The following is a 22079-nucleotide window of genomic DNA, read 5'->3' as shown; positions in this document are numbered from 1 at the left end:
AGAGAGAGAGAGAGAGAGAGAGAGAGAGAGAAAAAAGGATAAGCGGGTTCTGGTAAAGAATCAGCCGTAAATTTAAAAGGGATTATCCTGAAAACATTGACCCCTTTTGTTTCTGAACCTGCCTATTTATATTCACAAGGAGAATTGAAGCAAATGTTGTATTTGCATGAGCTATTGTAGCTATTCATTTGTATAAATACACAGGTTTCATTCATCATTCTCTACCTGTTGGGGCTGCACAGTGGTTGGCTTCTGGCCTTGAGGGGAGCGGGCGGGTGAGCGGGAAGCACTAGATGACCTGGTAGCCAGAGCTTGGCTCATCTTAGCCATCACCACCTCTGAGATGAGCTGGCGGTCCTCTGCCTGGTGATCACCAATCAGCTGCATAGATGAACCCACAACCTGGAGAAAAAGGGCACGGACATCAGAAATTGTGTACCTTTAAAAAAAAAGAAGGTTACATGACTGACATGTTGTTGACCCAGACTGGAGAACAAAGTTAAGACTGACAAACAAAGGAGTATAAAGAGCACAGTGGTCCAGACTTCATGTGTGGTAATAGCTCTCTGGTTACAACTGGTGTAACTTCAACACCCGGACAGAAAATGTATGAAGAATTAGTTTTGATTTGATGTTTTATGGCCAGAATGGTTTTGTAGGTTTTACGAAAACTGTCAGAAAGGTTATGTTTTAAAATATATGTTAATATGTAAATGGTAATTACAGTAATACAAATTTTTGTCATCATCTTTATTTTCAGTAACCCAAATGTTTTAGGCTATATTAGACAGACGGTGATATTATGTCAACATCCCAGTAAATGGATATCCACTCCACAATTTTACCGCATTACTATAAAAAACAAAACACTTTTCCAGAGGCGATGACTCATCGGGAGACATGTTTCTCACATCTTTCCCACTTTAGTATCTAATCGACTTCCAACCCAACTACTCAATATTTCATTCAGATAGTCAGCCTACTTCAAAGTGTTGAATGCCAGCCCATGACCAACTGTGAGCGTGTTTATTGACTGTCTTTATCCATATGTGCAGTATCACTGTCTGCATTTTAAATCCAGAATTTTGACAAACATTGACCTGGCTGACCCAGCTTTTTCCATGGATGGGGGGGCTGAGTTGACCCACACGACTCAGTGGCTCTGTACTTACTGCCAGCCACAAATAAGCAGCTCTCTCTATAGCACTCCATCTTGTGTCCTACAAACCCTGGCTTGTCAAGTCGCTCCCCGAGCTGGCAGAAATCTTGGTCACTCAACAGCTCAATCCTGTGGCCAAATGAATAATGTTCCTGCTCTTACTTCCAGAGTCACACCCTCTGTCTGATCCTGACACTGAATAGTCTGTGTATGTGACCCGTAAACATGTCAAATCACAGCCCACCAGCTCCATGCTACAACTTTGGGCAATAAGCTAGTTGTCATGACCAGCTGTTTCACAGTGCATTTGGGTCTTGCTTTTTTTTTTTGCCTCTAATAGCCGAGTCGATGCTTCCCCACTGTGCAGTGACATATTGCCAATCTTAATAACACCATATGTTTTGTGTAATCTTCCACAGAGTATTTAGCAATTTTCCATACCCGAGACATAACCACTTGACTTTTAGCAAAGGTATCATTACAGCAAAGCACACTCCAACAATAATGTGTTATTCACAACCTTTGTTGTCATGACTTCAAGACTAAACACTACAAAACACCAAGATGTTGAATATTTACTGGAAAGTGAAAGACAAGTGGGGGTAAATTGTAGCTGAATATAATAAATACTGAGCTAGATGGACCATATAGGATAACCATACTTACCCGGGAAATATCACCAGATGTTGGTTATCAAACTCATTATGTATATTCAGATTAGATTTTATCAGATTATTCCCAGCTAGATAATCTCAGGCCCTAGCAGTGGAAATGAGGCCAGACGTGCTAAATTTAAGACTCAAAGACCTTATTAGTATTCTAATAAAACTCCCTCAGGCTGAACATGGTGGACGTTTTCAATTAAAGGCTGGAGTCAGCACATAAAGTGATGCAGTGATAATATGTCAGATGCAAAATAAGATTTGATTATGTGATTTATTTTATTTAGTGCGTTGTCAACTGTTTGATCAATAGAATATATATATTTGTGTTGCTTCCATCATCCCTCTCACTGCATCCCCATTTGTGTGTTTTCCTCACCTCAGTGATGTAGTCATTACCATCCTTGCCACAGATGGCTTTGACAGCACAGATATCCAGCCCTCCGAAGATTTCGGAGCAGGTATCAACCCAAAGTTTATATCTGTCACATAGAGAAGTTGGATTAGGTTGACAAGCATAATCAGTTTACAGGACAAAAACAACCAAAAAAAAACACATATAGAGTACCACTGCTATATGTACAGTAACTGTTTTGTTGAGTTTCTACTAAGAACAGCTGGAGGTGTTTATCCTGCTTTACACCATCTTGATTATCTTAGTAAAACAAAATTAAGATGTGTTCTTGCACACAGCACACTACTTTTTCAATAATATTGACTTATATGTCACTTTGGCACTATACATCAGAGCAAATGTTGCTCTTCAGGGCACTTATGCCGACAGTAAACCTGTTACAGAACCTCTCTAGCTCGAGGCTGGCCGGCTGAAGCCATAAAAGGTGCTGTTGCTGGCCTGTGAGTAAAGGGCTCCATTGACTTGCTGTCTGGAAAACTGAACGCAATCAAACAGCGGCAGATACAGACACATCAGTACTAACATATGGACAATGGGACTGTACTACAGCAGGTACTTTTTCTTGAGCTTCATACACCAAATAATTTAAAAGTCACATTTGTAATGTTTAGAGCCATTATGTAATCTGTTAGCTGTCGCAGATTAACAAAGACTTTGCTGATTTTAATTTTTTTTTTCTTCAGTTTTGCATTATGGAAGTCATTTAATGATTGACAAGATTCACATTGCTGAGGAAAAGCATTGAGTCCTCATTTTGTTGGGGCTTGTGTTAGTGGCAGTGCAAGGTTTGGAGAGTTCAAATATGAGCAAATTGAGCTCAAAATTGTTTGATGAATCAGACACTGTATGCAAAATAAAAATAACAGTACTGTTTTATATCATTCAGGTTAGTATTTGTATAGTGAGTGAGTCAGCATGAGTGAGTCAGCATGCAATATTAATGTATTCATTTAAACCTGCTGTCAAAGGTCAAAATACATGCTTTGCAAAAGGACTATAATCCAGAATTCAGGCATGAGCAGAGTAGCTCAAATGGAAAACCAGAACATTTCTTGAGCCAAAGGAATAATAAATGCACTACAAACTAAAACTGATCAGTGTGTTTACCCATGTGAACTGGTTTCAGCTCAATGAATCTGCTGTGAGAGTGCATTGTGACTAACTGTGGCATGTGCGACACAAGGACAGCCTGAGCGTCACTAATGTTAATGCGGTGCTCACTTGTCAGTCATGGCTACTTGTTCCAACATGGCTGATCCGGTGTTGCTCTTCCAATTACCAGAGATTGATGTTCGCCTGGAAAACAAGAGGAAATTGGGTGTTAAATCATTACAGACACTAACTTTCACTTTCAGAAATTGCAAATAGAGAGAAGAGAGACTTAGACAACCTTGTAGCAGGAGGAGTGTGGCTAGAGCACAAGCTATCATGTAAAAAGCCAGGATGCAGGCAACATGCACAGCTGCAGGTTATCAGGCTGATTAGCATCCAGATAAATTGACTAGTTACCAGAGGCGTTGCTTTATTTTACAGTAGATCCAGGACTCTAATACACCCTGTCTAATTAATTCAGCGAAGAACTCAACTCCCTGGTATTCCTCAAACTATTTGTTACAACAATGTTCTAGGGTTGAAATGTCTTCAATAATAAAAAAACATTATTTTTCTCTGAAACCTAAAAGATTGTGAGATACATAAGGTGTGTAAGAGTGTTACATTTTCTGTTTCTGGATGCATGTTTCTTTATGTTTCTTTTCTTTAAGTTATAGTGACACACGACACACAAAATGGCCAATTTTCCAACGGGGGAGTGCACTCACAGTAACATTATGGCGCAGCACCCAGAGGTCAGGTATAGTGCTGGGCAGCATTTTCTTTGACATTTTTTGATTTTGGTGACTGGAAATGAAGAAGCTTACTGATGATGAGGAATTTGTTTTTGTGATATTTGAGAATCAGAAAATGTCAAAGTAGACCTGGAGCATTAGAAACACAAAGCTAGCTCAGACGACATGAGCTCTGAATGGCACAAAGATCAAATAACAGTCCGAATAAAGGCCCCAAGAGAATTGAAGACTGATGAAAGAACCTTACATAGTCACCTCAACTTCCTCGACTATACTGCTTTAAACATGCAATTAGAAGGAGAAGTCATGACCAACGGTGACGGGCTGCTAGAGACCAAAGATATGTAGGGATACGTTAAAGGGTTAAATGAGGACTTTACATTTCACTATAGGTTTACTCTCTATTTTATGTAGCATATGTCACTATTTCCCTGTTCTACCTAGAAAACACTGTGTTACAAACTCAAAATGTGCATATTGAACAGTACACACATGGAAACAAATAACACAAAAGAAAAATATTTCTTGAACCCAAGGAATAAATAAGAACAACTCTCACATGTATGCTTTGTAGTCAGCACCAATTTTCTGGACCCTGATGTCATACTTGGCGTCTATAAATGGCTCTGTGGTGCAGTAGGTCTGAGTGATGGCCACCACACTTGCTATGTCCTGGAAGTCACTCACATTGTCCACTTTGACCTACAGAGGAACAACACATAAGAAACACATATATTGTAATGGAGGCTAGGCTTTATGTCTTATTTTTCAGTACAGAGATCATTTCTATATTTAAGTAATTAATAAGCTCATAAACAGTATTGTATTATTGCACCATAACTGGGAACCCCCACTAAGTGGAACATAAGCAAGACCTGAGTTTCAAAGCAAAGTGGAAATGATTGAGAACAGTATTTATCAAAAAGAAAGGAGTCTTTCTTAAAATAGATTAGCGAGACAGATAAAAGTGACATCTGTACAATATAGGTGTGTAGAAGATGCGATGTTAAGATAAAGGAGGGCAAAAAGGGATAGGCGGAAAAGAGGCTTGCTTAGACAGAGCCAGAGGGGAATCACATATCAGATATCAGATTGAGCGGTCCAGGGGAAGGATGTGTGTGGATCGATGAGGAGGAAAGGAGAGAGGCTTCACACTTCACTCTGATTTCACCCAGAAAATATTAACACAGTTGTGAATCAATACCAGCACAAATAGAGGAGAAAAAAAAGGACTGAGGGACAATGAGGAGAAAAGGATCTGCTGCAGTCATGAAAGGAAGAAAGAATTGAGAAAGACAGACACAAGGGAATCAGAGTACGCTAATTAAGAGACTAGTGTGAGGATCTAGGCGGGTTTATTGGCAGAAATGGAATGAAATATTCACAACTAGAAAGGTGCACTCAGTAGTAGGTCGTGCCAAAACACAAAGGTAAACTCACTGAGTTGTAAGCCCGCTTAGTGCCGGCTGAGTGGCCGCAAGGTACAGCAGTGTGTGCACTGGTAGTTCTGTTAGGTGTTTGCCAAAAACACCGTCCAAAACAATAACAGTGTTCAAATTGTTTCTGCCCCACTTTGTCTCTGGCTGCAGAGCAGCGGCTGAGGGTCGGCGATGCCCTCAGCTGTGATATCTCTACTGGTCCCTTCCAGCCAGGGGCCAGTTATGAGTAGTAAATCAGGAGCCAGCAGGCGGTCAAAGGCAATATTAAACAGGTAATAAAGGTGTTTTTACTAAGTGTGAGTCACTGGAACCACTGGAAGGAGAGATCCTTGGGCACGCAGCCATAACTTGGCAAGCATATTAATATGCAGTTAGATGAAGATTAGCCGTGGACAGACACAAAGGGGCACGCTCACTCAGGCACGGACGCATGGATTCACACAGTCAGATATAAACGAACACATTGCCTCTCACCAGATGTATGTTTTCATTCATGTATAATCACCTGAGTAAGAATTTAGTGTTTTTCCTTCGAATGAGCCATTACAATCTACATAGGGAGTGGGTTTTCTTCACTGAGTCCGCCATATTGCACTGCCATGTTTTTAGAGTAGCCCAGAACAGGCAAACCAAACATTGACTCTTGAGAGAGCCTTTTTTCATTTTTACATTACCTGAAGACAGCTTTAGGTTCTCTACATGCTTGGAAAGGGAGGGATGAGCGGAGAGGTATTCAGTTTGTTGCAATCTGAAACCTCAGCATGAGATGACATTAAATCTTACACACTGGTCCTTTAGCTGGTAGTGCATGTCAGAAAACTCATTACACAGTAAAACGCTGTGGTTCCAGACCTGTAAATCATTCAACCATATCTAGGCACACAGAGGGATTTTTAAAGCATTTCTTGATGGCAATTTGTCACACGATGCTTTAGTCCAACATCCCGCCATTTTCCCATGATCACAAATACTGTAGGTGGTCAAATCTTTCATGTGCACATTTAAAATGACTCAACATTACCTTTCCCATTCCAGAGTGGGCGTGCCCGATCTTCACCACCACTGGGAAACTTGGTGATGTAATCTGAAAAGCAAAAGAATAATCAAAAGATGAATGATAAAGAACAATACAGAATGACCATCAACATATCAACACACGGAAAAGTCCCTGCGGTGAAAAAAGAGAACACCTATCACCATTTCTAGATCTATGCAGGTAAGTTGGCCTTAAATGGTCTCACACTACAAAACATGACCACTTGGGGACAACACAGCAAGCTGTTTATACAGCATAAATTGATCTCATATTTTCATATAATGTGATCATTATCACATACATATTATCACTATACAATGTTCATATGACAAACAGTTTAGCTAACAGTTTATATGTATAACCAGCTGAAAGAGAAGCATTAGCATGAATGTGGACTTCTGATTATGTAATCATTTCACCTTGTTTTGGTTCAGACAAGTCCTGAAGAAAATATCTGTCTCTGACTACTAAATGCTCCACTGTGTTGACTGGCTAGTTGCTACCTTTGTATGTCTGCTATTCAGTGCTGTGCAAGTTGTGTACAGTGGGTTTATGCTCCTCAACACAATGCTATGAGAGCGGTGAGAGTGGTGAGAGTGAACCAAAACAGGAAAGTAGAGATCCAAAAAACTAAACAATAAGGTGAAAGTTGCTAAAACGCTCCGTAGAGCTGAAGGGAGCTGCAGAGTCGGGTGATAATTGTGATTTGTGTCAACGAGCACCACCTTTCATTTTACAAGTTTTTGAGTTATCAATTGTTTATATAAAAATATTGCTTCGTGCAGCTTTAAAGAATATGACCAAGACGGATGTTACCTGCAGTGCACATATTGACACAGTAGAACAAATAAGAAGTCCCAGCAACATTAAGACTCTAAACTTTAATACAGCATGACATTTAGCCTCGGCTATATTTGGTACAGATTCACAAATTAATAAGCATTCCCAATGTTAGAGCTGCATTTTTTTTAATTAAAATGTATTTCTTTTGATCTTTACTGCCGTTCCTTGCACTCTTACACACAAGAACTGTGTTGACATTAAACTCTACACCAATACTTGTACTCACATGAACAATAACCAAAAGTAATTTGTATGATTATCATTTGCTTTTACGGATCAGATGCTGCACTGATCGGAAAAGAGGAACACTAATCTAATTTATGGATGCTTCACAGACCTGTCCAACAATACTTCATTAATCGGCCATCATTTTTATTTTCCTGACTAACACATGTCAGCCAATGGGAGAAGAGGGAGGACATCAAAAGAGGGTACAAGAGGCGAAGGATGGGAGCTTTTTTTTTCTTCCTGCATTTGAGGAGGCTGTCCCTAAATTGTTGAGTACATAAGAGGCTCCCTGTGTGCGACCCTCTCAGCATTCAAGACCAGAGTGTGAGGGGATCCAACTATTGTAAGTTTCCCTGTGTGTTGTCTACAGAGAGGGAGAGACAGACACAGAGAGAGAGAGAGAGCAGTGGCAGCCTTCCCTTCAACCCAAGTTATTTGCTCCAGCTTAGATTCAGAGGTGTACTTGTAACTTTGAACATTTTTTATCCACAGCTGCCTTTCAGCTCGTCTCACTACTTCGACTCTACTGTCTTATCCTTCCCCCGTTGCGGCCCGATTTACTTTTCCCGTGGAACTTAACAGGATCAGAAGAGGTTTGCAGAGCGTTCATCGAGTGGTGGATTGGTCAGAGGCAGCCGGAGTCATCATGACCATGTCCCAGGAGCGGAGTGCGTGTCTGGGGCTTTGGGTGCTCCTTTTGCTTGGTGCAGGCATGGAGGAAGTTGTGGAGGGATGTAGCTGCCACCCAGCACACCCACAGCATCTATTCTGCAGCGCTGAGATCGGTGAGTTAATAACTGCAGACCTATTTAGCGTCTGTTCACAATTTCAGAATATAAAAGCTACTGCATTTAATGGTGGTGGGATAACTCAAAAGTGAGTGCAGGATGTTAAAGGACCCTCCTTCATAACTGACTGATTTATGATTTGGCTTATTGATTGGGTTTTCACAAAAAGTTAAATCCACAGTAAAAAACCTACTGTGACAATAACTAATCAATAGAGCTTTAGGCCTGAGCTTTTTTTATGGTATTTAATTGAAATAATCGTGATTTATCATGTTAGCTTTTTCCAATGATATTCATGGGAACGATCAGCTTCATGCAGAAAACATTAGCAGTCTAAGTTATTAAAGCACGATATAGAATGACTGTCTTTTTTTTTTTCTTTTATGACAAGATGAAAACATTTCCAGCTGTGTTGTTATTTGACCACAGGGCAGCCTGGCATCTGTGTTTTTGTTGTTAAATAATTGAGTCTTCTTGCTTGCTTTTGCATAAAAACAAACCCTAAAGAACGTGGCCCCGGCCTACTTTCTATCCGTCTGTCTGTCTGTTGGGTTGTCTGCCTGTCTCTCTGTCTGACGCCCCCCCATCATCCTTCTTGTCTAAGCACAGGCCAAAACCAACACTCTGCTCTGACTTTGAGTACTTGGCTCGAGACGGTGGAAAGCTGGAGTATGTGGTTCTGTCAAAGGTTACACTCCAGCAGAGGAGAGAGACAGACAGAAAGAGAAAGTAGACAAAGACATTTTTGGTATTTTAGTCTGTTTTTTTCTAATTGGTCTGTTTCTTCCTTCAGGTTTTGAGAGGTTCAGCTGTCAAAATGTTCTCAAAATCATATTCAGTCTGAAATGGAGCTCAGACCTGTTTCAAAGCCACCATAACACCAAATTAGATCTGGGTTATGAGACCACATTGAGGATATTTGGGGCAGTGCTTTTAGGACAGTTTTAAATCTGAAGTGTGTCATCAAAGAGTGAGATGGAGGTCCCATATGATTATTCAGTTTTCTCCAACTTAACAATTTGAGGTTTTCATCCAGGCCTGATATTGACAAAGTCTATGCTTTTTTTTGTCATTTGTTCTCTTTTCTTTAATCTCATTTGTCAAATAAGAACCCCAAAACAAGACACAAAAGCAGTGCATGCATGTTATTCTCAAGTAAATTGTGTGGCCAACGTTAAAAAACGAGAGCTATTACATAAACATGTTACAAGTATTGCAGCTCATCATCAAACGATACATGTTGAACAACATGGGAGAAGTCTGCCTTCAGGAATTTCTGTTTAGGCAACAAACCTACTTCTTTGGATTTAGGAAAAGATCATGGTTTGGGTCAAGATTAACGTTTTCTGGTCGAAAGCCCAAGAAACTTCTTCCATGTGCACCACTGGACCCAAACAAAATGGATTCCCACAGGACGTTTGCTAATCCCCTCCCCCAATTGTCAAATTAGAGTTTAGCAACTGTACCTAGCTACAGTAAGTCTGTCGAGCTTTGGATTTCTCCATATGTTACAGCGGTGTGAATTGAGATGTGGTAATACTAAGTATCTCGTGAGTTTGGAGGGTTGTGTCTATGTATTTTACCCTTTTAAAACCAAAGAAACAAGAGCAAAAGAGTGGATAAAACTGTGTTTCTGTTCTAAAATGAGCTGCAAACATTAGCATGTTTGGCTAACTAACTTACCAGCATTACTTTAAAAGCCGAGCAGCATATCCTTAAACTATTACTAGAGTTAAGTCTCCCACCATTATCATTGTAAACAGCAGGAGCGGAAAGCTTCAGAGGCATTGCAGCAGTAACTATAAGAGGCGGGATTTCACAAATGTTCAATTAACCACAGGTTCTTTTGTAATTGGATCCCATTTCCTCAGGGTACGCTTGGGTCTGTGTTTAGTTTTGAATGCATGAGTCCACCTCTGAATGGATACAAGAGTCATTGGTCTCTTTCAGGTAGGATGCAACTTTTTGGAGCCATGAATACCAAATAAGGAAAATCCCTCACTCACACTAAGCGTGTCGAAGAAAACGTTTCATTTGGCGGCATCTGTTGTTACTCTGTCCGGGTTGTTTTCTAAGCATAGGCTGGTGGTGGCCTTTAGTTGACCTGACAGTGCTGTCAAAGTAGATGAGACCTTTGAATAAAGCTGTACATCTGAGTAATATCCCATCTGGACAAACCTTGGACGATTTCCTAGCCCTGTTTGTGTATTTGAGATTGTGTGCATGAGTGTGTGTGTGTGTCTGTGTGTGTTAGTTGGACGAAGGCCAAGCCATGCCAACACAGCCTACTCCATCTCTCTCTCTTTCTTTCCCTCTCTCTACCCACTTCATTTCCATGTCTATAGGCTTGGCCTAATGGTCTGCATACTAACAATATCAGTGTGAAAGACCACTGACAGTCCAGCTTTGTGAGCATGACAAGGGTGCCGATTCATCAGGGAGGGGGGGAAGTTACTTACTACATCAGTTCTCATGGTACAAGTTTGCAATATTTCTTTTTGGTTATGTAGCTGTGAGGCAGACGCATAGCCACTTTCACTCTGCAGGCGTGCCTGTCCTTATTCCTGTTCATAACACAGCTGCAGCAACTGAATTGAGTGGGTAACCTCGGCTGCACAGTTCAAAGCTGTCTAGGTGGGGGGTAAACATTTCAGAGAATCTGGGCCAAGAGAATCATTTCAGGAAGAGACAACACACTTAGATCCAAATGAGTTTTGTTCAGTTATATTACATTTAATTTCCACAATAAATGTAATTGAAATGTACCACTGCCCAAAAACGAATATGTCCGGAAGGTGATCCAACTAAAACCACTGCTGTAATGGAAAAATTACTGTATTATTCTTGGTTAATTGGCAATAGCAACTTCTTTCCTCTTCTATGTTCTATTGATGCACTCCCAATGCTCAGACTGACAACTATTTGATCCCTACACAGAGTTATGCCGTGGTGTATTAGTGACCATTAATAGACAACATAGACCAATTATTCAGCACTAAAGATTTTTAAAAGATTTGAATTTGCCAAAGCATTTCATCTACTTTCATATATGTTTCTTCTTGCCAAAGGAAGTGCAGATCAAAGAGCTGAACTGAACAAAGACGGCAATAATATGATGGTCATCATTGTTACAGAATATTTGTCTGTAAGCATGAACACCTTATTCAGTGGTGTAATTGTATTTGATGTGTAGAATACTTGACATTGGCCTGTAAAAACAACAAAAAAATGTATCAATGGTGGAATTATTCAGATACCCTTTATGAGGTAAACTTAAACTGAAAGTAAAAATACTTCTTTACAAGTACAGCTACACTGCCAAATCTGCTGGGCTGGTAAACAAGTAAGTATTAGGGTCTGGTTATGGTTGTACATTACTAGTTCTTGTGATGTTCAGGCCCTGCTTACTTTCAGACAGCTGGCCAATCACCATGTGAAGTGGGAGTGAATAGATTCGGAAAGTTACAGAAAGGTCGGACACAGCCCCCACTAATCCGTTGTCGAAAAGATGCAGGGGGAGGGGTCTCCGAAAATATGTGACCATTCCAACAAGAGTTCTTAGAGAGAATATTGGCAGCTTTGGCCCGATCATATATTGTTTTTGGGCAGTAACAGGGAAGTGAAGTAAAAATGCTTAAGATATGTTTGAGGTATAAACAAGTCTCCATTACAGAGTTTGTCCACCAGAGACAATGTTTATACAAGCACCTTTACTTTCTACTTATGCACAGTACTGTATGGCTCCAGCTATACCAATAATTGATGCATATCAACTGAAATTGATGAAGATGAATGAAAATGTATTACCCATTCATCGAACTGAGCTCTAATTCTTTGCATGCAGTTTTTAGGTCAATGCGTGCAGGTGTGTTTACAGGCAGGAGCGTTATAGTGAGGTCAGACATTGTTAAGTGTATACTATTAGGTATTATAGAGCATTTATGCACTTGTTTCTGACATGCAAAATGTCAGGAGACTCGTTTCCCTTCTAAATCAGTTCTGCACTATACGATTAAAGCATAACAAAGTGATATGAGCTAGCATTCTGTAGCTCATATAAACCAACCTTGGACCAGCTGCTCACTGTGGGTGATGCAGTGCACTCTGACTAAACCACAACACCTCACATTAACTTTCTGTCTCTACATTTGTTTGTCTGCCTGCCTTTCTATCTTCTCGCCTGTTCAACTAAGAAAACAGTTAATTTTTCTCCTGAACCAATTTCACAAAACACACTGAGCTCCATGGTGTTGTTACGCGAAGAGGCGAAAAACACAAACAAGGGGATGGTTTGCGTAGCTGTGTGAGAGGGTGACGCTAAGGAGGGGTGCTGGGTCACTCCGTCTCCCTCTCTTATACTGTAGCTTTTCTGTTTCTTTCGTGGTTATACCAAGGTCACTTCACTTATCTGTTTCTTCCCTTCTCTTTTTCCATCTCATTCTGGTTCATCTGCAGGGAACCGTTTTCTCTCTTTTAGAGAGAATAATGTGGAATAGCAATTGTATAGCCTTATAGTTATATGTGTAATGGGCATTACAGGCTAATTTTTTGCATGAATTGCATGTGTCGCCAGGTCAAACTTAAGATATTTAAGTACATCATATCTAGGTTGTTAATTATACATGTAATCAACAGTGTAATTAACAGTCTTTGCTTAGCCTTAGTAATGTTGGACACAATTAGTTTTCACACAGTGGTAGACAAATCAGCTCTCGGTCTGACGATGAATAAGCCTCTGGGGAATGGGGCTATGTTTCTGAAGTTCTGGTGTAGTGAGCGGATATCTGGGCCAAGACTTCCTTCTTCGTGAACTGCTTATTGTCTACAGTCGGATTAGCAACTTGAGATGCCAGGCTGGAGTTGGAGTCGACAGAAGACGTGTACGACCGAATTGTTTTTACAAGTAACCAGTACAAGCAAATTATAAACAAATAAAAAGCTAAACCATTGTCAGACGGTGGGTTGCGAGATTACTTTTTGGCCGATGCGTTTCGCCTCTTTTGCTCTCAACACAGACTGTTTACCTGTGTTCAACCAAAGTGATTGGTTAATACGAGATGGAATGAAAAACGAAATGCTTCAGATGGCAAAATCTTCTCCCAAAAGACAAAAGTAGGCTTACCATTTGATCTTCTTCTATTTCAGTGTAGGGCTATACTATTTAGCTGCTCAGCGAATTTTTCTTTAATGTTCATATTTACAAACAGTGTGTCTCAATTATAAAGTTACATGAGAATAGGTGTTTATCTTGAGGACTAACCAATGGGTTTTGGCTAACGTACGCAGTATTACCTATAAGCATAACAGAGCTGGTTAATGTTATCCTCTACAGAAGCTTCCAGGTACTGCTCTCAATGTGGACGCGCTCGTCGTGAACGGAGCTGAACATACGTCGTGGAGATAATGTCTAACTCAGTTTTAAGTGTATGATGTTGACGACTACTACTATGCTTTGTTGTACTGCAATGCCGCTATTCTTCGTATGATGTCAGTTAATAGGTACTGCAGCTGTCTGCCATGTTCAAACTGTGTGGGACTTTTTGATAACATGGGAGAAAGCTTTAATAGTCAACTTAATTATGTTTGATTGATGAAGCTACAGCAGTGTTAATAGTTTAATGGAAATGTTTGACAGGGAAATGTATTTGGCAGTTAACATAATGAGTAATGCAAATGTCTAAAAATGCAGATGTTATGGGTTTGATGGAGAAAAAATAAGTGGTTCTGCAGCAGTGTCTGTGTATTTGGCACAGCTTGAACTGCATGTTGTGGTATTTGTGAGTAAAAAGTACAAACGTAATAACATTTAAAGTGTAATGAGTGTTTTGTCTCTAATAAGTAAAGTCTGTAAAGTTACACATCTGTTGAGAACCACAGACCAATTACCCTTCTACCTGATGTACAGTATGGGATTAAATAACTGTAAGTCACCTCTGTGCCAGACATGGTTTGGTCTGAGTAAAAGTGTGTGTGGTAAATACTGTATCCATAAATGTGTGTGTGTTGTGTGTGTGGAGTCGGTTAATGGCAATGTGCAAGCAGAGAGCTACTTGATATTCCATGTGGGTTTTGATTTCCCTCCCAGAGGAGAGGAGGGACACATCCTGTATCACTACTGAGAGGGACTGCTCCACTGTCTGTGTGGAGAGAAAGACGAGTAACAAGCAAAATGACAGAAAAGGAGGGAGGAGGGGGTTAGAAAGAAAGAAATCTAGGCCATTTGTCTATCTGATAACTACAGTTAAGGAGACGCATATTGATCATAAATATGCAGAATTCAGGATGTTTTCAATTGTCTCTGGCATGTAAATCACATTATTATCTTGCCTCCTGCATTTATTTGGCATTTCAATTAATTTAAATTATCCCATATTTCTGTTATTTCCCTTTCCTGACAGTGATAAGGGCAAAGATCTCCGGAGAGAAGATTGTGTCGCCTAGCAACAGCTCCTCACCTTACATGAAGATGATCCAATATGAAATAAAAATGATTAAGGTGAGATCTCTGAACAGCAGTAACAGCTGCTGTGGGTGCAGGCATACACTGTGTTTTATTGTCTGCTGTGAGTGAGTATAATGTATGTGGGTATTGGCTGCATAGTCTAATTCTGATTGGTTGAGTACATTCAAACACACAGAAACTGTCTAGTTCAATCTCAATCTCCACTTGATGCTGTTACTAATGAATACTGAACAGTTGGGTCTGCTAAATATCCAAAATGTATTAATTATTTAATTACAGCCAGTGTCATTTCTACATTGTGGAGTTGAATTCCCATCTGTTTGAATACTGAGGAGTTCAGAACCAGTATACTATATTTTATTGACAAAAGTTGTTCAAGTCCTTTTATTATTATTCCTGATCACATTTCTGCCGTGTATATCGTGCATTCATTTATATTAAGACAGGCTTATAACTTCCCCTTTTCCTCTGAGTCCAGATGTTCAAAGGTTTTGCCAAGGCCAAGGACATCCAGTATGTGTACACTCCAGTCTTCTCCTCACTGTGTGGAGTCAAACTGGACTCCAACAATAAAGCAGGGTATTTGCTCTCAGGTACAGTAACGGTTTTATATTGCACTTATAGTAGAAAACAGAAAGTTGAACATTTTGGGAAATATGTCTATTCTGCCGAGAGTTGGATGAGATTGATATGATTTTAATGTCTGTATGCTTAGTATAAAGATGGAAAACAGGGGGGAAAGGTTCCAAAATCCACAAGCCTCCTCAGAGCTAACACCTTATAATATATATAATTGGTTCAATCTGAACAAAAACCAAGAACAAAGATAGCTTTCCCCCTTTGTCAAGAGTTTTGCTTACATATTATCATGTAGCTCTTATCAAGAAAGCAACTGGATGTGTATTTATGAACATTTATTTTAAAAAGCAGGTGTTGTAAACATTGTGAAATGGCCATATTTATGGTGGTCAAAGTTATACATTATACATTACTCAACCTGAATTATATTAGCTGTGAACTAATGTAGCCTTTTTACAGCAACATAGATTATTTTACTGTGTGATCGATGACATTTTCAATGGCAGTGTTGTGATGTCACTAAACAGGAAGTATGTGGAGTGATGGGAGAATTTCTATTGGCCAATGCGACCTAGTAGAGTCCTGGGACAACTTATCACTGTCACAGAAGAAGAATCTCAACTACAGATACCAGATGGGCTGTGAATGCAGAGTGAGTAAGGACGGTTTGTTCTCTATTCATACATATTTAGTCTTTGTCCCACTCATCTATCTGTCATTTCTCTGCCTCGAGAAACAAAGCAACCGAGAGCAAAAAGGGCTTTTTTTTTCACCTCTCACTCTGGCTAAAACTTTCTTTCTGTGATCTCTTTTTCCAATAAACAGTTGTTCAAAGCATCATCTGTCTACAGACACGCTCAAGTTTCCCTTTTCCTCTTTTCCACAAAACACAACTCACAGGGAAGGCCAACTTCAAGAACAAATAATAAGATGAGTGAGTGAACGAGTGACTCAAAAAACTCTTGTACCCACAGATCAACACCTGTTACACAGTCCCGTGTTCATCTACAGGAGAAAACGAGTGCTTGTGGACCGACTGGTTGCTGGATAACAGCCTAAATGGGGAGCAGGCTCGGCAGTACGCCTGTATCCGCCGTTCTGACACAACCTGTAGCTGGTACCGGGGGGGGCCGCCACCTGAGAAAGACTTCCTGGACATGGCTGACCCTTGACTTGTAATTCATTTTACTCAATATCCCATCCTGCAATATCCTGAGAAACATTTCCTGCTTTGGCTTATGTAGCTCAAATGGTGCGCTCATTATGGCGCGCAGAGTAGCAACTGATTTCATTGAAAAATTGGCAGAATTTGACAGTTGAGGAAGTTTAACCCAACGCGGAGCTTCTGTTAGCAGAGTTCACTTGGTTGCTACAGCAATGCTAAATCTTTTTAAACTGCAGGGGCTTTAAACATTCCTCTGACTCATTTTCTCGCTCTCACACACTTTCCACTTCACTTGCTGTTTTCACCAGAATAAGAAAAGCAGCAGAATCATTCAATGTAAATAATTCACCCCAGGGGGAATTATTTCCTTCTTTTCTGATGACTGGATGGTAAATGTATAACCTTGACAAATATACGGAAGACCTCATATTTGTTCATGAATAACTCACAAAAGCTTATGTAACCATTTGGGTTATGCATTTACTGAAATTATAAGGAAGCTGGATATTTACTGTAAAACAATATGAGGAAAATAGTAGAAAAAAGCTGCCACTGTAAACACATCTGTGTTTCAAACGTTTTGCAGGCAGACTGCAGCGCTGCCACCTTTTCCCTTTCTCATATTCTGGTGTTGAATTTATACCGTTATATATTAGTTGCTCTTTGCTCTGTATACCGTTTATATAGATATGGTATCTAGAGCAAAGCAACACCAGGCCTTCCCCTATTATTTGTATTCAAAATCTGACACATGCATTATATATGACCATAATTCTTGTATATCTAAAGTCATCACAGTTTATACTCTCAAATTGCTGAGAATGTAAATATTGTACTTGAGTGAGAATTAACAGGCTAACCGGATTGTGTTTTATAGCATAGAAGTTATCTTTATAGGTGTTTAGTTTCCTTGGTTGAACTCTGTAATATTTCCTGTGCCAAAAATCTAATCCAGCGCTTTAACAACAGCACTGCCACCTGTAGAAGCCAAGCCACCTCTTCTTTGAGGAAATTATGTAACAGGACACGGTTCAATTCACTGTTTTTTTAAAGTTTAAAAACAGGAAATGGCTTCTCCTCAATTTTCAAGTTCAATAAAAGATAGTAAAAACTTTGGCACCAGACGTTAACAAACAAAATTAGAAATAACTGATATACATGAATGAGCTATAATTATAGATATAACTGTTGTTTTATAGGCATTATTTAATATAATGACTCAACATTTATTAAACGACCCAAATCTGAATTGACCCCTGTCTTGTTACTGGATTACTTCACTGAAGTCATACAGATTCAAATGCATTATGGCCCAAGTCACTATTCAAAGATTATATTAGGGTCACATTCAACAATACATTTGAACAACTGATAAATAATTGAATTCAAATAATATAATATAAAAATATGTTAATCAAATTTAGACTTTTATGATATGATATGATAACTATGCATAACAACTGTATGGCTTTAGTGAAGCGTCATCAAACAATTTCATGTTTGTTTTATACTGAAAGAATTGTTTGGGTTTGTATTTATGTCTCTGTTTCTGTCTATATAGAGTTTTCTATTTCCATGTACCAAAAAATATTGTATATAAAATGTCTCAATGCAATAGTGTGGCACTGACTCTTTCTTTCTGCTCTTCAGTAAACAAAATTGCAGCACTTAAATTAAAGCTAGAGGTGACAGGATTTTTTTAAGCTTTTCAAAGAGTCACTACTGTTACAGAATATCTCCAGCTATTCAGTAATGAAAAAAACACTCACTTAAAACACAACACTTATATAACTTACTTTACCTCATAAACACTCTTGTGAATATAGTAAATAAAATGCATTTACAAGGTAAGCAAGATCACCTTTCTCACTCGTGTAATATACAGTAACATAATATATATTATATTTGTCTTATTTTATAATGTTTCTGTGACCTCAACACGCGTTTGTGTAAAAAATAATAATACTTACCATTACAACATGAAAGCACCACATGGTAATCACAATGCAATGAATAATTAAGGAATTGCTTTAGCAGTAGCTACATAGCATTGTAAAGAACTCTCAGAGAGGTATCATGACTTGTGCTTTTACTCTTTAATGCCTAAGCTCAGCTTTGCGGTAAACATTTTACTTTTACTTTAAATGTGAAAGTATTTATGCAAAAATATGGCAAATTGTATTTTGTATTTTCTGTGTTTTACCAGTGAGATCCTAAATTCTACATCTTATGCTGTTAGAGAACATCTCAGTGTCCTGCAACAAATATTTAAACTAGTCAAACCACAACATATACTATAAATATCTAGATCTCAAGATTGTTAATGGAGACATGTTGTTGTTTATTGAGAAGCTGATTTCGGAGCTGAGCGTTTACTTTGGGGTTACTGGCAAAATAGAAAGTGTAAATCTTACCATGTCTCTGTAGTTGGGGTAGAAGGTCTGACCAATGAGAGGGATTTTATCTGAACCTAACTTCTTCTGGTTACTAATCAGCTGCGAAAACTGGTGGACAGGATGACAATGGGGAAAGAGAAAAACAGGAAGAGAAAGTTGATTAGGTCGTTTATTAAGTGTCATGCATTACAACAGTAATACAGTACAGAACAGTGACAATATTTTTCTCGCAATAATCAATGCCTTAGGGTTTTAAACAGAGCTTGGCAGCAAAAAAATTCACCAAAAAGAAATCCTGAAAATGATTTTAATTAGAATGTACAGCTGCCAGCTCCATTCAAAACATGTATCCTCATGTGCACTATTATTAATAAAATACTTTGTCGGTTGGTTGGAGGTGTAAATTAGTTTTGCTGAAATTGCTTACAGCCCAAGGTTTGTCGCAGAGGTTGTAGATGGAGTCCAGAGAGTTGACTGAGGGGACGCCCGCATACTGCAGGCCGATGATCAAGTTCCTAAAATCCTCGTTCTGGGCCATGCTGAAGGCGTGCTGGCGCACCAAGACAAAGTCAGGCCTGAAAGACCTAGTGGGAGGGCAGCAAAGGGAATAATGAAGAAATAAAGCACATTTCTACATTTACTTTATATCACTTAAATGAGTATTTCCCCACATAGACTGTGTTAATAGAATAATAATCAAAAAACAAATCCATTTTTGGATGCAGATACCACTGACCTGCATTTTTGCATTGAAGAAAGAGAAGGTATGGCCTTAAATAGAGATCATGGTTCAGAGGAAAAACCCACAAAGCCACAAGTGAACGGTAGTACGTTTGTTTTCCACTGAGGATGCTTTGGCGGTAATAGAATGAGTCTGTCTGACCACATAAATGTCTCAGGTTGGATAAGGAAGAAAGATAATGGAGCGTCTCTCGTCTTAGAATAGATCATCATCTGTGAGTTTAGGATTGCTATATTAAACTGAAGAGGATCTTTTTTCCTGGCACACTCAACACATGAAGCAGTTTGATGTGAAATGAAGCCTGAAGTGGGTAATTGATGTTACATTTATAATCCCACTATCTATAATAAAAATGACACAACTATGTAAATCATAGGGCTTTATCAAATACACAATCAGTGGGAAAAAAAATCTATCTATGACACGAACAGTGTCATTGATAAAAATAAATGTAATTAAGAAGAGTAACCTGCAAGTTTTGAAGCTGTGTTTTTCTGACCTGCTTTTTGCAACATGTCACTGTTTCATTTTAGTTTTGTTAAAGAATATTTTGCTTCAGGAAGATGTCAGATATTTCTAAAATGAATGCACCTATGAACTTCAAATAGTGAGAGAAGACAGGGGCACAGTAATAAAATCAAGCAGCGAATCTTGAGAAAAATCATTGACAACATTCCATGTCTTAATTCATTTACTTTGTACAGAATATACAGATAACTGAGAGAGGCTGATTAACTGAAGACAACACTCTGATAAAAAAGACAAAAATCTTCATTGGTGCATATGGCTGGCGCAAAAGCAGAGTTATTTCCATCAGAGAGCAGAGCTGCACTACTTTATTCTAACAAACACAACATCAGGCATTGTTGTTCAAGACTCCTTCTGATTGGTCAAGGTACCTGCACTGTGAGGATGTAAGGGGATCGATACCTAAAATTTTAATACAAAGTCTTGTTTTGAGTATGGATACTAGCATCGATACTAAATCTTTTAGCAGTCTCAGATCAGGTTTCGCTTTCCTGCTGCTGCTAACAGAGAACAGATGTTTAATGGTCATGAAAATGTATTTTCGAAGTAGTCTGTTAATGATGCAGTCATACTTCTCCTCTCCATGATAGTACATTAGGAGAATGTCGTCCCCAGAAGAATGAGAGCAACAGTGGTTTCAGCATGTATCCCAAAACAACAAGTCATGTGACAAAGCCCTCCAGCCGCCCCAGTGATTATGGAAGTGAGGTGACACTGATAAAAGGCGACAAAGTCTATATAGGGAGGAAGTCGGAATGGACGAGTCAACAAGACACAAGAGACAGTTGTTCGTTTCTTGTTATCTACTGGCAATCTATGTTGTTTTTTTAAGATGGACCCGCTATTGGTCCATAATCTTAACTGTGTGATCATTATTGCAACCATGAGAACAAAGCTCTCCTAATCTTAAAGTCCTAGCGAAACAGAAGTTAGAGCGTCTTTAGCTTCTGTACTTTGACGTGAAACAGAATATTTGAGTGGTGTGCAGTTACAAGAAGGATTTAAATCAAATCCTTCACATTTGATTGAGCTGCTCAAAAATGAGAATGTAGTCTGATAGGGAGCTACAAAGGATGGTGGCCTGCGTGTTGTTTTACAGGAAGGAAATATGGGTGAATTTTGATATAAAAGTAAAAGCTGTAGTGTGTAAATAAGGAATTGCATATATTCTTGAATGTATTGTTGAACAGGTGCACAATATGACAGAGCATGTGATGTAAAAAGGCATCTTTAATTTTATCTTGACTCATTTGAACCCAAACCACTGGCTGTTGTGGAAGTTGTGTGAACCTCCCACACATTGCGTTGCCCTCCTGGTGAAATGAAGCTGCTGGGGGCGTGTGTGTCACAGAGGTGTGTGTCTCACTCTCAGCCTTCCCCAGGCCACAGGTGGAGTTAAAAGGGTTGAGCAGTGCAAAGGGAATCTGCTATTCAAAACTTGTGAAGTGAAGAGAAAACAAATGCTAAATGGCAGAGAATAATTGGTCCCAAGTTGTTGTTTTTTATGATCTAATACCATTGTGTTGGATTGTTATGATTTTTTTCTCCACAGTAAAACACAAAAACCAACAGCTCTAGAGCTCACAGACGCAATCGGTGTCCAGCAGATTAAGGGCAAAAACAATAATCAGTGCAGCTCAGTGGAAGGTTGATGATGATAGTACATGACTCCTGTTATTTTTCCTTTTGTCTCTGAATGTGTGTGAGAGAGAGGGAATGTGAAGGGTGGGGGGAGGTGTGAGAGAAAAGAGACAGAGAGACAAAACTCTGGCACAGTGCGACCACCACC

General features: G+C 39.3%; 2 protein-coding genes across 2 annotated transcripts in view; one reads left to right on the top strand and one right to left on the bottom strand.

The window, feature by feature from the left end:
• Positions 1 to 22079, bottom strand: part of syn2b (synapsin IIb) — a gene marked incomplete at both ends in the record, with an annotated part of 68689 nt that overhangs the window by 4770 nt on the left and 41840 nt on the right. The window contains 7 exons of the mRNA XM_079218920.1: positions 226 to 402; positions 2201 to 2303; positions 3458 to 3532; positions 4643 to 4785; positions 6544 to 6606; positions 19039 to 19128; positions 19448 to 19604. Coding sequence (XP_079075046.1) covers positions 226 to 402; positions 2201 to 2303; positions 3458 to 3532; positions 4643 to 4785; positions 6544 to 6606; positions 19039 to 19128; positions 19448 to 19604 — 808 coding nt within the window. The remainder of the gene's footprint in view (positions 1 to 225; positions 403 to 2200; positions 2304 to 3457; positions 3533 to 4642; positions 4786 to 6543; positions 6607 to 19038; positions 19129 to 19447; positions 19605 to 22079) is intronic.
• On the top strand, positions 8276 to 16631 carry LOC306737215 (metalloproteinase inhibitor 4-like; the record flags this gene model as incomplete). Its single annotated transcript, XM_079218921.1, has 5 exons — positions 8276 to 8414; positions 14816 to 14913; positions 15359 to 15473; positions 15987 to 16111; positions 16434 to 16631. The coding sequence occupies 5 exons, from the start codon at positions 8276 to 8278 to the stop codon at positions 16629 to 16631; spliced, it is 675 nt and encodes a 224-aa protein (XP_079075047.1).

The sequence above is a fragment of the Taurulus bubalis genome, assembly GCF_910589615.1.
Source record: "Taurulus bubalis genome assembly, chromosome: 5".
NCBI classification, from domain to species: Eukaryota; Metazoa; Chordata; class Actinopteri; order Perciformes; family Cottidae; genus Taurulus; species Taurulus bubalis.
This window is presented reverse-complemented; position numbering and strand designations above follow the sequence as displayed.